At 57.9% G+C, this 15,604-nt stretch overlaps 1 protein-coding gene across 1 annotated transcript; it reads right to left on the bottom strand.

Annotated features, from left to right (window-relative positions):
* Positions 1–1,588: 1,588 nt before the first annotated feature.
* FIGNL2 (fidgetin like 2) lies at positions 1,589–4,382 on the bottom strand. The gene has a single exon (XM_064141556.1). It carries the CDS (start codon positions 4,352–4,354, stop codon positions 2,168–2,170), a length of 2,187 nt encoding a protein of 728 aa, XP_063997626.1. The 5' UTR covers positions 4,355–4,382; the 3' UTR covers positions 1,589–2,167.
* Between the last annotated feature and the right edge of the window lie 11,222 nt (positions 4,383–15,604).

The raw sequence follows: 15,604 nt of genomic DNA, 5'->3' as shown, positions 1-15,604 counted from the left end.
ACACACCCAACCTCTTGAACACATCCAACCTCTTGAACACATCCAACCTACTGGAGGGATCCAACCTGACCCAAAAGTGGTGCTCCCATCCTGCTCCTCCTGCCCTCGAAGACTCCTTTGCTCCACCAAAAAGCTACACTTCCAACATTCCCAACAACAACTCCAACCAAAACCAAAGAAGAAATCCCAGTAAAATCCTGGCACGAGAGACATGGAAAGCACCCAAAATACATTCAACTTGTGACAGCTTCAAGTTTCTGGTTTGGGGTTATTTTCTTGTCCTTGTTGGTTTCTTTTCTCCTCAAGTTTTTCTTCTCCTTCTCCTTTTTGGAAGCCAAAACCAAACCAAAAGAACCCAAGAAAAACCCAAACAACAACAATGACAACCCCAAACCTGAGGCAGTTTTATGCCAGGCATGGAAAAAAAGTCTTGGAAAAGAAACCTTTTTTGGTTTTTGTGTTTTTCTTTTTCCCCATTTCTGAGCAGATAAAAAAGGTTTTTTTTTAACACATTCTTTTTTTTTCCTTTCTTTCTTTCTTTCTTTCTTTCTTTCTTTCTTTCTTTCTTTCTTTCTTTCTTTCTTTCTTTCTTTCCTTCTTTCTTTCCTTCTTTTCTTTCTTTCTTTCTTTCTTTCTTTCTTTCTTTCTTTCTTTCTTTCTTTCTTTCTTTCTTTCTTTCTTTCTTTCTTTCTTTCTCTTTCTTTCTTTCTCTATTTATTTCTTTCTTTTCTTTATTTATTGATTTTCTTTCATTTAATTTCCCTTTCTTTCTTTCTTTCTTTCTTTCTTTCTTTCTTTCTTTCTTTCTTTCTTTCTTTCTTTCTCTATTTCTTTCTTTTCTTTCTTTCTTTCTTTCTTTCTTTCTTTCTTTCTTTCTTTCTTTCTTTCTTTCTTTCTTTCTTTCTTTCTTTCTTTCTTTCTTTCTTTCTTTCTTTCCTTCCCTCTTTCCTTCCCTCTTTCCTTCTTTCTTTCCTTCTTTCTTTCCTTTTTTCCTTTCCTTCCTTCCTTTCTTTCTTTCTTTCATTCTTCTTTCTTTCCTTTCTTTTATTTTCTTTCTTTCTTTCTTTTCTGTTCTTTCTTTCCTTTCTTTTATGTTTTTCCTTTCTTTCTTTCTTTCTTTCTTTCTTTCTTTCTTTCTTTCTTTCTTTCTTTCTTTCTTTCTTTCTTTCTTTCCTTCCTTCCTTCCTTCCTTCCTTCCTTTTATTTCTTTTCTTTCCTTCCTTTCCTTCCTTTCCTTCCCTTCCTTTCTTTTCTTTCCTTCTTTTCTTATATTTCTGAGGTATTTTCATTTTCCTGAGTAGTTGAACAAAAAAAATCAATAATAAAACGAAAAAAAAAACCCCAACACCCAAACCCAAACTCCTCCTCCCCCCCCAAAAAAAAACCCAATCAAAACCCCAAAACCCAACCCCAAAATTCCTACAAACCTTACAAAAATAACCAACCCCCACCCCAACCCCAAGTCTAGGATATGAAACACTCTACAGCATTTTCCCACCCCACTCCACCCCTCCACACCCCCACCCCCAAAACCCCTCCCCAGGTTTTGGGTTTGGATCACCCCCAGCCCTCCCACCCCCCACCCCTATTTTCCCACCCCCATTCCAGACACGGCTGCCATGGGCCAGAGGCTGCTTTGCTCCCAGGATGCTCCTGAGGTATTTCTGTGGAAAAATAAAGATTAATAATAATAAAAATGGGAGCCACTGGGGGGGGAGGGAGGGGAAGGGGTAGAAGGGGTAGGGGAGTGGGGGGAGCTCAGAGAAGGGGCAGCTCCTGCACCCCACAGATCCTGAGGAGCCTCCAGCCCTGCGCTGCTGCTCTGGGGATGGAGAATGGGAAAATAATAAATAGGAGATCCTGAGTTGGGTAGGGGACAGCTCCCCGAGCCCCGAGGAGGAGGAGGAGGAGGAGGAATACCCTACCTCAGTCCTCCCCCCTCCCCAAGGAGAAGCAGACCCCCGTTTCGGTCCCACACCGAGGTACCGGTAGCGCCGTCGGAGCTGACCCCGCGCATCGCCCCCGGGGAGGCTGCACCCGTCCCGGGGCGCAGCTCCGAGCAGGACCTGCAAGACCCCAGCCCAGCCCCTCCCGACTCTGCGGTCCAGCGGTCCCGAATCCAGCCCGCAAAGCTTGGGGCCCCGCAGCGGAGGCTCCGTCCCTGCCGTCAGTGCCTGGTGCCGTACATCTTGTCCCACTCCAGGAGCAGGTCCAGCTCCTCGGCCGAGGCCGCGGGGCGCACCTTGCAGAAAGCCTTCTCGAAGTCCTGGTAGGAGGTGGGCAGAGCGTGCAGGGTGGCGGCGCCTGCCTGCTGGCACAGCTGCACCAGTTCGCTGCCCGAGAAGCTCTCGGTGTGCTGCACCAAGGAGGTCATCTCCCGTTCGCTCAGGCAGGAGCTTTGCTGAGCCAGGGCTTGATGCAGGATCTGGCGCCGGGCGAGGCTGTCCGGGGGAGGGATGTAGAAGCGTTTGGCGAAGCGTCGGTGAGAGGCTTCGTCCATGCTGCCGGGCCGGGAGGTGGTGCCGATAACGACCACGTTCTGCTCGGATGAGGTAGCCACGTTGTCCAGGTAGGAGAGGAGTTGGGACTTGAGGTTGCTCAGCAGGTTGCCGTCCTCAGCGGCCCGGGACACCAGCAGGGCTTCGGTCTCCGTGATGAGCACCACGGCAGGTTGCCGGCAGCTGGCCACGAAGAAGACAGTCTGCAGGATCTTCTCGGCTTCGGCTTTCCAGGTGGAGAGCAGGGTCGCGCCGCTGAGCTTCAGCAAGGTGGAGCCCAGCTGGGTGGAGATGCAGCGGCTCAGCAGGGTCTTGCCGGTGCCACGGGGTCCGAAGAGCAGGATGGTCCTTGGCGGGCGGCTGGCACCGCTGTAGGCGCCGGGACGCAGGATGGGCCACAGCAGCTGCTCTTCGAGGGTCGCCTTCACCGACACCTGCCCGGCGATGTCCGACCACTGCACCGGCGGCCCCCGCTCCACCACCTTGGTGTTCACCAGCTCCAAGACCAGAGGGTCGACGTTCTTAGGCTGCTCCTCTACGGGCGGACCGCCGAAGAGAGGCGCTTTAAGGGGCAGCCGCAGCGGGAAGGGGGGTCCCGGCTCGGCCGCCCGCTCCCCGTTGGCCAAGGGGGGGCTGAACTTCTCGAAGGGCTCTGCGGGCCGTAGCGGAGCGTCCCCGGCGCTGTAGGGAGGCGACACCACTCTCTTCATCGCCTGCCCTCCGTACTTGCTGCCGTGCTGCTCGGCGTTCCCGGCCCCAGCCGGCCGCTTCCCGGGCTTGAAGGCCACCTGGGGGGACTCGGCGTTGCCACCGAATCCGTTGCCCCGGCACTCGCCGTTGTCCGGCAGGGGGTAGGGAGACTTTGGCTGCTCGTAGCTGTACTTCCGATAGCGACCTTCCCCTTCGTCCTCGCTGCCCGAGATGTCGAAAGCCTTCCTCTTCAGGGTGCCCGCTGCCTCGGTGCCAAGGGGGGGCACGGCCAGGGGGGCCAAGCCGGCACCCTGATAGCCGTAACTGGGCACCCCCGGTGGGCGAGTGGAGGGCGGCGGGGCGGGGATGGGGGTGGGCGCCGCGATGCCGGAGGGCAGGTAGGAAGCGGAGGGGTGGGGAGGGTGGATGGTGCCGTATCCTGGCTGCGGCGGGTAGCTGCTGGCACTGTAGTTATACATGGGGCCGGAGGAGCCGTAGCCTGGCACTAAGGCGGGCGAGGGGTGTGGAGGCTGCAGGAGCCCTGAGCCGTGGAGAGCAGGAGGGTGCGGGGGAGGCAGCGCCGCGGCCGGCTGGGTGCAGTAGCTGGAGGGCAAATAGGTGCCACCGTAACCTGAGGGGTACTCCTGAGATGCCCCGAGCCCACCGGAGCTGGCAGCGGCTCCTCCGCAGGAGCTGCCGGGGTACATGGGGTCGCTGAGGTTGGCGGACACCACGGGCGAGCCGCCGAGCCCGATGGCGCCGCCGCTGGAGGGGACGGGGGGCGGCACCACCCCCTTGGCACCGGGGAGGCCATCGTGGATGGGGGTGAGGGGGTAGGCACCGTCCGAACCGTGCGCCCCAGGCCAGGGCTCCGCATCCCCCTTCTGGCCGTTAACTGCCGCGAAGGCTCCGTCCCCGTAGCCGCTCAGCACCGGACGCTCGTAGGGCGCCTCCAGCACCCCCGAGTACTTCTCCGCGTACCTCTTGAGCAGGTTGGAGGCCGTCAGGGCCGAGATGTCGTCGTTGGCCCAGGCGTAGTTGAAGCGCTGCCGGGTGCTGGGGTAGAGCTCGGACTTGTGGGCTGGTGAGGAGGTGGTGGAGGAGACATCGAGGTGCTGCTCGGGCCACTGGTTCAGGGACTGGGCATGCTCTGGTGACCAGTGCATCTTCGACAGACCTGGGGGCACAGCAGAGCTGGGGGTGAGGGCAGAGAAGCAGGGACAAACATCTTCAGGTCCCCCTAGAGAAGGCTCCAGGGGGACCCCAGAGTTGCCTGCTGGTACCTGAAGGGATCCTGCAGGAAGGCTGCAGAGGGACTTGGCATGAGGGTGTCTGAGCCAGGCCAAGGGGCACAGCAGAGCTGGGGGTGAGGGCAGAGAAGCAGGGACAAACATCTTCAGGTCCCCCTAGAGAAGGCTCCAGGGGGACCCCAGAGCTGCCTGCTGGAGCCTGAAGGGATCCTGCAGGAAGGCTGCAGAGGGACTTGGCATGAGAGTGTCTGAGCCAGGCCAAGGGGGAATGGTTTGAAGCTGAGGCAGAGCAGGGTTAGAGTGGAGCTGAGGAAGAAGTTCTGCAGTGCCAGGGTGGTGAGACTCTGGCACAGGCTGCCCAGGGAGGTTGCCAGGTTGGATGAGGCCTCGAACAGCCACGTGTGGTTGAGAGGTGTCTCTGCCCACGGCAGGAGGCTGGAGCAGATGAGCTCTGAGGCCTCTTCCAACCACAGCCACTCTGGGATTCTGAGGCTCAGGACATGGTTTAACAGCCCTGGTGGTGCTGGGTTGAAGGTTGGCACTCAGTGCCCTCACAAGGCTGTTCCAGCCAAACCATTTCCCTGACACTATGATCACAGCAACGCTGAGGTCAGCAGCAGCCTCTCTGCTCCAGCCCCCAAACACCAGACGGTCCCTGGCTGCTCACAGTGTCAGTGTCCCCCCAGCACAAGCCCTGGTGTGGGTCCCCTCCTTTGCCCTTCTGCCCAGCCCCTTAGGGGACAGCTGAGGCAGGAGGCAGGGGGGGAGCTGGTGCAGCTCTCAGCCTTTAAGCCACTTTGGGAGCGCAGCACAATTCGATTACTGGATGCTTTAATTGACTTAGGGGGCATTTGTGCTTCCACTTTGGATATCCAACTTCCACAAGAGGATTTCCCTGGCAGCTTTGCCTGCCTTTATCTGGCATCCTCCCTGCCTTTACTGCCCATGATTAAAGTGCTCCTGATGGACCACAGCCCCCAATGCAGCCTGCAGGAAAAGGCACAAAGAAGAAGAGCTCTGAGCTCAGAGAGCTGAGTTGGGTTGGCAAAGCCCTCCAAGGGCCATCCAGTCCAAGACACCAAACCATGTCCCCTGGCTGCCATGGCCACTGGTTCCTTGAACAGCTCCAGGGATGAAGACTCCACCACCATGAAGGCCTTCAGCAAGCCTGAGCTGGTGGGAGGTATCCCTGCCCATGGCAGGGGGTGTGTGTATGGGGGGGGTTGGATCTGGCTGATCTTTAAGATCCCTTCCAACCCACTCCATGAATCTAAGGGATCTATCAAAGATGATTTGGGAGAAGAAAAGACCAAACACCTCCCCCCCCCAAAAAAAAAAAAAAAAAGCCTGGAAAAGGAGGAGGAGGAGGAGGAGGGGGAGGGCCAGGGAGCAGGGAGAAGCTGTCAGGGGGCTGCAATGGGCTGGGGAGGGGGCGGTGGAGCAGGGCAGATGTTTCAATGCTCCCCTTGGCAGTGTGAGAAAATTACTGTCCAGTGACCAAATGGTTGGGCTGGTTCCCACCCTCGCTGCTGCCCATTATCCCCCGTGCAAGACAAAGGCAGGCAGGGGGGGCTGGGCAGAGGAGAATCCCATTGTTCCCACCCGCCCTAATTATGGAAATCTCGTTAATCTATTCAGCAGCAGCTCTCAACTGGGCCTTTGTTCAGGGCTTTCTCCAGGGGAGCTCCACCGAGGGTGTCCAACGGCTCGGCGCTGCCCATGGGGTGCACTCCCACCACCCCCATCCCCCCCCCCCCAACAAACATTCCCCCCCCTTCTCCCCACAAAAAAGCTCTGCTTGGGGGATTGGAGGCTGTGGGGACACAGGGCAGCCCCCAGCAGCAGCCCAGGGATGGCTTTGTTGGAGCTTGCATTCAGAGGTTGATGGATTCATGGAATAGGTTGGGTTGGAAGCGACCTTAAAGAGCAGGCAGTGCCAATGCCCTGCCATGGGCAGCGACACCTCCCACCGGCACAGGCTGCTCAAGGTCTCATCCAGCCTGGCCTTGAACAGCTCCAGGGAGGGGACATCCACAACCTCCCTGGGCCACCTGTGCCAGTGTCTCCCCACCCTCACTCTCAAGAATCTCTTCCTCATCTCCACTCTCAATCTGCTCTCCTCAAGCTTCATTCCATTCCCTCTTGTCCCACCACTACCAGCCCTTGTCAAGAGTCTGACATCTGATGTCTGAGTTCAGCAGAGGTTAGAGCAGATGATCCTTGGGGGTCCCTTCCAACCTGGCACTCTGAGATCTCCTCCACAGCCCTCCTAGGCAGAGCACACCACACACACAGAGGGATGGGAGTTTGATCTGCTCATGTCCCAGCCCCACGCTCACAGATTCCCACACTGCATCCTGTTAGAGTGGACTCTTCTGCTGCTGCTCTGCAGGAGCATCCCAACCTTTGGGAGGGAGCAGTGGATGAAGCCTTGAGCAACCTGGGCTAGTGGGAGGTGTCCCTGCCCATGGCAGAGGGCTGGAACTGGCTGAGCTTTGAGCTCCCATCTAACCCAACCCGTTCGGTGCTGGAACTCAAGCACAGCACCTGGCAGCATCTGCAAAGGGGGAGAGGTTTAAACCTCCTGCCCTCCCCTGCAAGCCACAAACATCATTTTCCAAGGCAAAGTGGGGTGGTTTGGCAAATCCCTTGGGAAGCTGCTTCTTTGTCCAGCACATTCCCCTCCTAGCCTGTGCCGGCGAAGCAAAGGATGCTCCTGCAACCAGAGCTGGGGCAAGGTACAGATGTTAAAAGGATTCAGCCTAACTCCCACCATGCCCTTTCCCCACCCCCACCGTGGGGAAAACAACCTCCACAGCCCCATCCAGCACAAGCTGCAGGCTCCAGCATCCTCTCTGTCCACTCATATATCAAGTGCAGAGCAGCTGGACACCAGCATGAACCAGGAGCCAGTGACCACCGGGGCCATCGTCCATCTGTGCTGCCCCAGCCCCCAGCCAGCAAATGAAAAATTCATATGGCTGCTGCAGCCTGGCAGCAGCTGAGCATCACCCATCTGTCACCTCAATGTCACCAGCAGGAAACTGTGCACACAGCCTGGCCCTGGGAATGCCCAGAGTCAGGGTAGATGGCAGCAAAAGGCAGGAATTGTCCCTAATGAGCTGAGGCAGTTAGTGGATCTGAGGAATTTTGCTCCAGCTTTGCACAGGAGGAGAGGGATGGGAGAGGAAGAAGCAATAAAAGGGATCCAGGTGCAAATCAGCCTCTGCCTTGATGCTTGTTCCTCACAGAGCGTGGAGTGGGTTGAGTTGGAAGGGACCTGATCAGCCAGTTCCAACCCCCTGCTGTGGTTGGAAAGGACCCTCAAGACCATCCGTTTCCAACCCCTGACATGGTTGGAAAGGACCCTCAAGACCATCCAATTCCAACCCCTGACATGGTTGGAACGGACCTTCAAGACCATCCAGGTCCAATTCCCTACTATGGTTAGAAAGGACCCTCAAGACCACCCAGTTCCAACCCCCTACTATGGTTAGAAAGGACCCTCAAGACCACCCAGTTCCAACCCCCTGCCATGGTTGGAAGGGACCCTCAAGACCACCCAGTTCCAACCCCCTGCCATGGGCAGGGACACCTCCTGCTAGCTCAGGCTGCTCAAGGTCTAATCCAGCCTGGTCTTAAGCACTTCCCTGGGCAACCTCTTCCAGTGTACCATAGTAAACCACTTCCTAATGGCCAATCCTCCCCTGCCCTGCTTCCAAACCATTGTCCCTTGCCCAGTCACCAAAGGACCTTATAAAAAGTCCCTCCCCAGCCCCCCTGTAGCCCCCTTCAGGTACTGGAAAGCTGTTTAAGGCCACCCCAGAATGTTCTCCTCTCCAGGCTGAACAGCCCCAAATGGACCCACAAGCTGCACAAGAGCAGCCAAGCCAGTGAGGGTGCTGGATGCACCCCAAAGCTTCCAGTCTCCCCTTCCCCTACAGGGCTCTGCCTCCTGCTTCTGCCTCCAGCCCAGGGCCAGGCAGGAGGATGCAGTGAGGTGAGGACATTGCTGCTCCCATCTGGGCTGTGTGGGTCTGTGCTTGCCACCGATGTGGCCATGCTCAGCTTCTCCTCAAGCTGACCCAGAAACCACCTGCAGAGATTCCAGCTCTGGGCATGCAACTTCAAATGGTCCACAGAGAAAGAGTCTGGAGGCAACTCTGCCCCAGCTCCAGCTCTGGAAATCCTGTCCTGAGCTCACTCCATTCAAACCCACTTGTTGAAACCCATCAGGACCCACCCCACCCCTGAGAGGGGCTGCTTGACCCCACCTGAACTTGCAGAAGGAGGATTTGGGTGGGGGTGTTGGGGAGGGAGTGTCCTGCTCTTGTGACGGCCCCCACCAGGCTGCAGCCAGCACTGAGCCAGCAGCTGTGATGCTGTGTAGGATGTTGGGAGAGGGAGATGCCAGCTCAGGGATGCAAGCCTTGGAATTTCCACCACAAGAGCAGGAGAAGAAGCAAAGCCAAAGCATTGCAGGGCTGGACACTGAGCCCAGCTGCTGCACCCCTGCTGCACCCTGGGGAGTCACAGCTTGACCCACACCCAGCACTGTGGGTGGAGAGGGTCTGCAAACTCCCATCCTACACCCATGGATCCCAGGAGGCTGAAAACCATCTCTGATAACCGATTTTTTTTCTCCCCACTGCCATCACCTTTCCTCTCCCCACAAGCCCTTGGATGAAGGTCATTAAACACAGGAGCTGCTTTGCAGCCCAGCAAAGGGGCCCCAGGAGCAAGCACACAATCACCACCCCCCACCCCTCACCCCTGCTCAAGCCTTCTCCTCCTAAGGTGATCTTCCTGATGAAGCTCCAATAACAAACTCCCCCTGGGGGGTGGCAAAAGCCCCGGCAGAAGCCACCAGCCCCTGCTCTATCTTCTCCGATCTCTGCTCTTGGGCAGGGGTCAGTGCCGGGGGCTGAGGGGGCTGCAGCAGGGAGATAATTTACTCCCCCCCTGCACCGGAGCCTGTCTACAGCAAGCAGCAGCAGCAGCAGCAGCAGCAACGCTTCAGCTCAGCTCCTGCATGGAACGAATCAATCTTAATTAGCTGTTAATTCCGAGGAGCCTCCCAGCCCCATCCGGCGCTGCACAACCTGGTTGTATTTTCTGCCTGGGTGCTCTGCTGGGCAGCAGCTCCGCAGGGAACCGAGCAGGGCAGGGGGGGGTGGGGGGGTGGGAGGGAGGAAATCCTCTCTGGCAGCATTTCTCCATCTCCTCTGCCCTGGAGCCTTGTGTGTCCTTCTCACACACCCTGTGGGATGTTGTCTCCCAGCCCCACTGCCTGTGGACCACCTTCCCTGCCCTCAGCACCCACAGCTTCAGCATCTCCCGGCCAGCCCTGGGGGCCTCTCTTTTGTTTTCTCAGCCTTTTGACTCAGGATTCCTCCTTTAAAGGCAGCCTGAAAAGCTCAGCTCCCTCCTGCACTCCATTCACTAATGGATTTTCCAGAAGTTCCCTTCTTTTTTTCCCTTCTTTTTCTCTTTTGGGAGCTTTTCTCTTTTTTCTTGGCTGACAGCACTGCCCCCACGCACGCCCGAGGTTGCAGCTCCCCTCTGCTGCGCTCCAGCATGGACAGACAGACAGACAGACTCTGGCTTTGGGACCTGGGAGCCATGCTCTGAGTAGCTGCCCCTAGGACTCTCATCTTCAGCCACAGATCATGGAATGGGTTGGGTTGGAAGGGATCTTCAAGGTCAGCCAGTTCCAACCCCCTGCCATGGTTGGAAGGGACCCTCAGGACCATCCAGTTCCAACCCTCTGCATGGTTGGAAGGGACCCTCAGGACCATCCAGTTCCAACCCCCTGCCATGGTTGGAAGGGACCCTCAGGACCATCCAGTTCCAACCCTCTGCATGGTTGGAAGGGACCCTCAGGACCATCCAGTTCCAACCCTCTGCATGGTTGGAAGGGACCCTCAGGACCATCCAGTTCCAACCCTCTGCATGGTTGGAAGGGACCCTCAGGACCATCCAGTTCCAACCCCCTGCCATGGTTGGAAGGGACCCTCAGGACCATTCAGTTCCAACCCTCTGCATGGTTGGAAGGGACCCTCAGGACCATCCAGTTCCAACCCCCTGCCATGGTTGGAAGGGACCCTCAGGACCATCCAGTTCCAACCCCCTGCCATGGTTGGAAGGGACCTTCAAGACCCAGCCTGAGGCTCCTTGGCCTTTAGAGAATCACAGAACCAGTCAGGGTTGGAAGGGACCACAAGGATCAGCCAGAGCCATCCCCATGGCATGGGCAGGGACACCTCACACGAGATCAGGCTGCCCAGAGCCTCATCCAGCCTGACCTGAAACACCTCCAGGGGTGAGGCTTCCACATCCTCCCTGGGCAAACCGTTCCAGGCTCTCACCACTCTGATGCTGAAGAACTTCCTCCTAACATCAGAGAATCACAGAACCAAGTAGGTTGGCAGAGAGCTCCAAGCTCACCCAGCACAACCCAGCCCCCAGCCCTGCCCAACCAACCAGACCATGGCACTCAGTGCCCCAGCCAGGCTTGGCTTCAACACCTCCAGCCATGGGCACTGCACCACCTCCCTGGGCAGCCCATTCCAGTGCCAATCACTCTCTCTGACAACAACTTCCTAACAACATCCAGCCTGAGCCTGCCCTGGCACAGCTTCAGGCTGTGTCCCCTTCTTCTGGCCCTGGCTGCCTGGCAGCAGAGCCCAACCCCACCTGGCTACAGCCTCCCTGCAGGCAGCTGCAGGCAGCAATGAGCTCTGCCCTGAGCCTCCTCTCTGCCAGGCTGCACACTCCTGTGCCAGGCTCTCCCCACCCTCACTCTCAACAATTTCTTCCTCCTCTCCACTCTCACTCTCCCCTCTCCCAGCTCAAAGCCACTGGCCCTCATCCTGGCACTCCCAGCCCTTGTCCCAAGTCCTTCCCCAGCTCCTGGAGCTCCTTCAGGCAGTGGAAAGCTGCTCTAAGCTCTCCCTGGAGCCTCCTCTTCTCCATGCTGAACATCCCCAACTCTTCCAGCCTGTCCCCACAGGGGAGGTTCTGCAGCCCTCTGCTCATCTTTGTGGCCTCCTCTGGACTCTCTCCAGCAGCTCCTTGTGCTGAGGACCTCAGAACTGAAAGGGATGCTGCAGGTGGGGTCTGAGCAGAGCAGAGGGGCAGAATCCCCTCCTTGCTCTCCTTGCTCTGGCTGCAGCCCAGCACTCAGCTGGCTCTGGGCTGCCACCAACCAGTGCTGGCTCCTGGGCAGTTTGTCACCAACTGACACCCCCAAGAGCTTGTCCTACAGGCTGCTCTCAGCCACTCCTCACCCAGCCTGGATTTGTGTTTGGGATTACACTCAGTGGCTGGAAGCTGGCTCTGATCACAAGCTGCTGGCACTGCTCCATGCCAGGAGGGGGATGCTTCATTCCCAGCCCCAGGCAGCAGCATGAGGCTGAAGGCATCACCGGGGAGCAGCTCGGCGCCAGGCTGGCTCCGTATCGATCAGGGCAGTGCTGCTGCTGCCCTCCCCCCCGAGCCTATCGTGGGCCAGAAATAATTCATTTTTCTCCCTCTTCAGCAGCTGCTCATTAAAAAGTAATCACCCTGGAGGAGGAGGACACCAGCAGCCCAAAGCCAGACCCCTAACCACCTCCTTCTGGAACCTCTACCTGGATTGTGCCACCCTTAGACCCATGCCATGACCCTTGGACCCTGCCCTGAGGCTGGAGGTGGATTAAGGTGCAAAAGGAAATACAATGGGGGGGAAAAAGAGGAGGAGGAGGAGGAGGATGAGAAGGAGGAGGAGGAGGGAAAGGAATTAAAAGGGTTAAGGTGCAAATGGAAATGGATAAAGAGGAAGGAGATGCCCCTCCTGATGACACAGGAGGGCACATGGACACCTCGAGCAGGGTGCCCTGCCCATCCTGGGGCAGATGTGCAGGACAAGGACACACTCAACCCTCCCGTGCCCAGCAGAGCCTCAGCCCTGGCCTTTAATGCCACCCTGCTGCAGCCATCACCCTCCCTCCATCAGTGACAGCCACACCACCCAGCTCTGGGAGGCAGCAGGGCCTGGGGAGCAGAGCTGAGAGCTCCACAGGCTCCTTCCAAGGGAAGGAAACAACCTCTGATGGGAAGGTTCCTTGGCCACAGAATCACAGAAGGGACCTCTAGAGATCATCCAGTCCAAACCCCCCCTGCCAGAGCAGGGCCACTCACACAGGAACACATCCAGGAGGGGTTGGAATCTCTCCAGAGGAGACTCCACAACCTCTCTGGGCAGGCAGAGATCATCAAGTCCAAATCCCTCCCTGCCAGAGCAGGCTCAGTCACATAGGAACATGTCCAGGTGGGGTTGGAATCTCTCCAGAGGAGACTCCACAACCTCTCTGGGCAGGTTTCCAATACCCCCACACCAAAAACTCTCTCCACAGCAGATCCCTTTCTCTCTCTTGACCTGGGGGAGCTCCAAACTGGACACAGCATTCCAAGTGTGGGCAGAGCAGAGCGGAGCAGAACAGGAGAAGAACCTCCCTAGAGCACAGCAGAGCTGAGGAAGCAAACAGCAACCAACTCCTGCTGCTCCTCAGAGCCTTGGAAGATTAATCACAGGGAGAGGACTCAAGCTCCAGTGCCTCCTCCCCCCTCCCTCCATGCCACGAGTCCCCTCAGTGCTGTCACTGCACCTCTCAGCTGTTTACACAGCAAAGGCTTTGTGAGGAGCAGGCTCCTCTTGTGAGCATGGCCAGGGCAGGCACTGGGGTACTTGTTCAGCTATTATTCAGCTTTATTTCTTGTAGGCAAGACAAGTGCAGGTTAAAGTGCAATTGGTCCTGACAGCAGTTTGCACTTCCTTGGGGGGAAAAAAAAGGGAGGGGGAAAAAAAAAGTGGCTGTGTTCTCCTCTGAGGGAAAGGAGAGGCCTGGGGCCAGCCCCAGCCAGCAGAGCATCCTGCCCAGGAGCACATCCCAGCATCTTCCCCCCCCGGGAGCACATCCCAGCATCCCCCCCTGGGAGCACATCCCAGCAGCCCTCCCTGGGAGCACATCCCAGCATTTTCCCCCCCCGGGAGCACATCCCAGCATCTTCCCCCCCGGGAGCACATCCCAGCATCCCCCTCCCTGGGAGCACATCCCAGCATCTTCCCCCCCGGGAGCACATCCCAGCATCCCCCTCCCTGGGAGCACATCCCAGCATCTTCCCCCCCCGGGAGCACATCCCAGCATCTTCCCCCCCCGGGAGCACATCCCAGAAGCCCTCCCTGGGAGCACATCCCAGCAGCCCCCTCCCTGGGAGCACATCCCAGCATTTTCCCCCCCCGGGAGCACATCCCAGCATCTTCCCCCCCCCGGGAGCACATCCCAGCAGCCCCCTCCCTGGGAGCACATCCCAGCATCTTCCCCCCCCGGGAGCACATCCCAGCATCACCCCCTGGGAGCACATCCCAGCATCCCCCCCTGGGAGCACATCCCAGCCTCTTCCCCCCCCCGGGAGCACATCCCAGCATCCCCCCCTGGGAGCACATCCCAGCATCCCCCCCTGGGAGCACATCCCAGCATCCCCCTCCCTGGGAGCACATCCCAGCAGCCCTCCCTGGGAGCACATCCCAGCATCTTCCCCCCCCGGGAGCACATCCCAGCATCTGAACCTGGGAGCACATCCCAGCATCCCAACTTGAGAGCACATCCTAGCACCCCAACCTGCAGAACACACTGAAGTATCCCACCCTGGGAGCACATCCCAGCATCCCAGCCTGGAGTGCATCCCATCACTCCATCCTGGGAGCACATCCCAGCATCCCCACCCTGGGAGCACATCCCAGCATCCCATCTTGGAGCACATCCCAGCACCAGCCTGGAGCACATCCCAGCATCCCAGCCTGGAGCACATCCCAGCATCGTGATGCAGTGCAAGGCCCCCAGGCACACACACCCCCCCCCCCCGTGCCAGGCTGGCATCCCTGGCATTAACATGGCCACGTTTTTCCCAGCATGGAATTGTCTGTCCTGAGGAGAAAGGAGCCAGGGAGAAATCCTTCAGGCTGCTCCTCCCATGCTCCTCACCCTGAGCCAGCAGCACCTGCGAGGCCTTGGTGGGGGTTTATGAGGGCCCCCATAAAGATCAGGGGATGTTGATAAGGCAGCAGTGGAGGCAGATTTGGGCTGGTGACCTGTGCAATTTAACCACCATTAACTCCAGCTGGTGCCAGGCCACAAGGCCAGCAGAGAGCTTTTACAGCTTCCTCACCCCCAGCAAAGCAAACTTTGCTCTGTGCAGAGCCAGAGCTGACTTTCAACTCCTGCTCCCACTAAAAGGAGGCTCCAGCCCAGGACCTGCAGGGCAGTGCCTGTAGAGAAGCCTCTGCAAATCCAGGCTGGGGTTGATGGAGCCTTGAGAGAGCCTTTGAGGGTCCTCACTCAGGTTCATCTCCTCCAGCTTCATGTGAATAGAGCCTGATTTGGGAGCTGGATGCCACCACCTGCAGATGTGGAAAGGAAGGAGGAGAGGAGGCTCAGGGCAGAGCTGATTGCTGCCTGCAGCTGCCTGCAGGGAGGCTGTAGCCAGGTGGGGTTGGGCTCTGCTGCCAGGCAGCCAGGGCCAGAAGAAGGGGACACAGCCTGAAGCTGTGCCAGGGCAGGCTGAGGCTGGATGTTGTTAGGAAGTTGTTGTCAGAGAGAGTGATTGGCACTGGAATGGGCTGCCCAGGGAGGTGGTGCAGTGCCCATGGCTGGAGGTGTTGAAGCCAAGCCTGGCTGGGGCACTGAGTGCCATGGTCTGGGTGATTGGATAGGGCTGGATGTCCTCTTCTTCTGGCCCTGGCTGCCTGGCAGCAGAGCCCAACCCCACCTGGCTACAGCCTCCCTGCAGGCAGCTGCAGGCAGCAATAAGCTCTGCCCTGAGCCTCCTCTGCTGCAGGCTGCACCCCCCCAGCTCCCTCAGCCTCTCCTCACAGGGCTGTGCTCCAGGCCCCTCCCCAGCCTTGCTGCCCTGCTCTGGGCACCTTCCAGCACCTCAACATCTCTCTGCAATGGAGGAGCCCAGAACTGGACACAGCACTCCAGGGGTGGCCTGAGCAGTGCTGAGCACAGGGGCACAAGAACCTCCCTTGTCCTGCTGCCCACACTGCTCCTGAGCCAGCCCAGGATGCCATTGGCTCTGCTGCCCACCTGGGCACTGCTGCCTCCTCTGCAGCTCCTCTCTGCC

This window comes from Pogoniulus pusillus, unplaced genomic scaffold (genome assembly GCF_015220805.1).
Source record: "Pogoniulus pusillus isolate bPogPus1 unplaced genomic scaffold, bPogPus1.pri scaffold_58_arrow_ctg1, whole genome shotgun sequence".
Taxonomy (NCBI): domain Eukaryota; kingdom Metazoa; phylum Chordata; class Aves; order Piciformes; family Lybiidae; genus Pogoniulus; species Pogoniulus pusillus.
Note: the sequence above shows the minus strand (reverse complement) of the source record. Positions and strands in the feature narration are given on the sequence as shown.

Bases quoted from the DNA above. Each gene is read 5' to 3' on its own strand.
- FIGNL2 (XM_064141556.1), bottom strand. From the start codon at position 4,354: ATGCACTGGTCACCAGAGCATGCCCAGTCCCTGAACCAGTGGCCCGAG.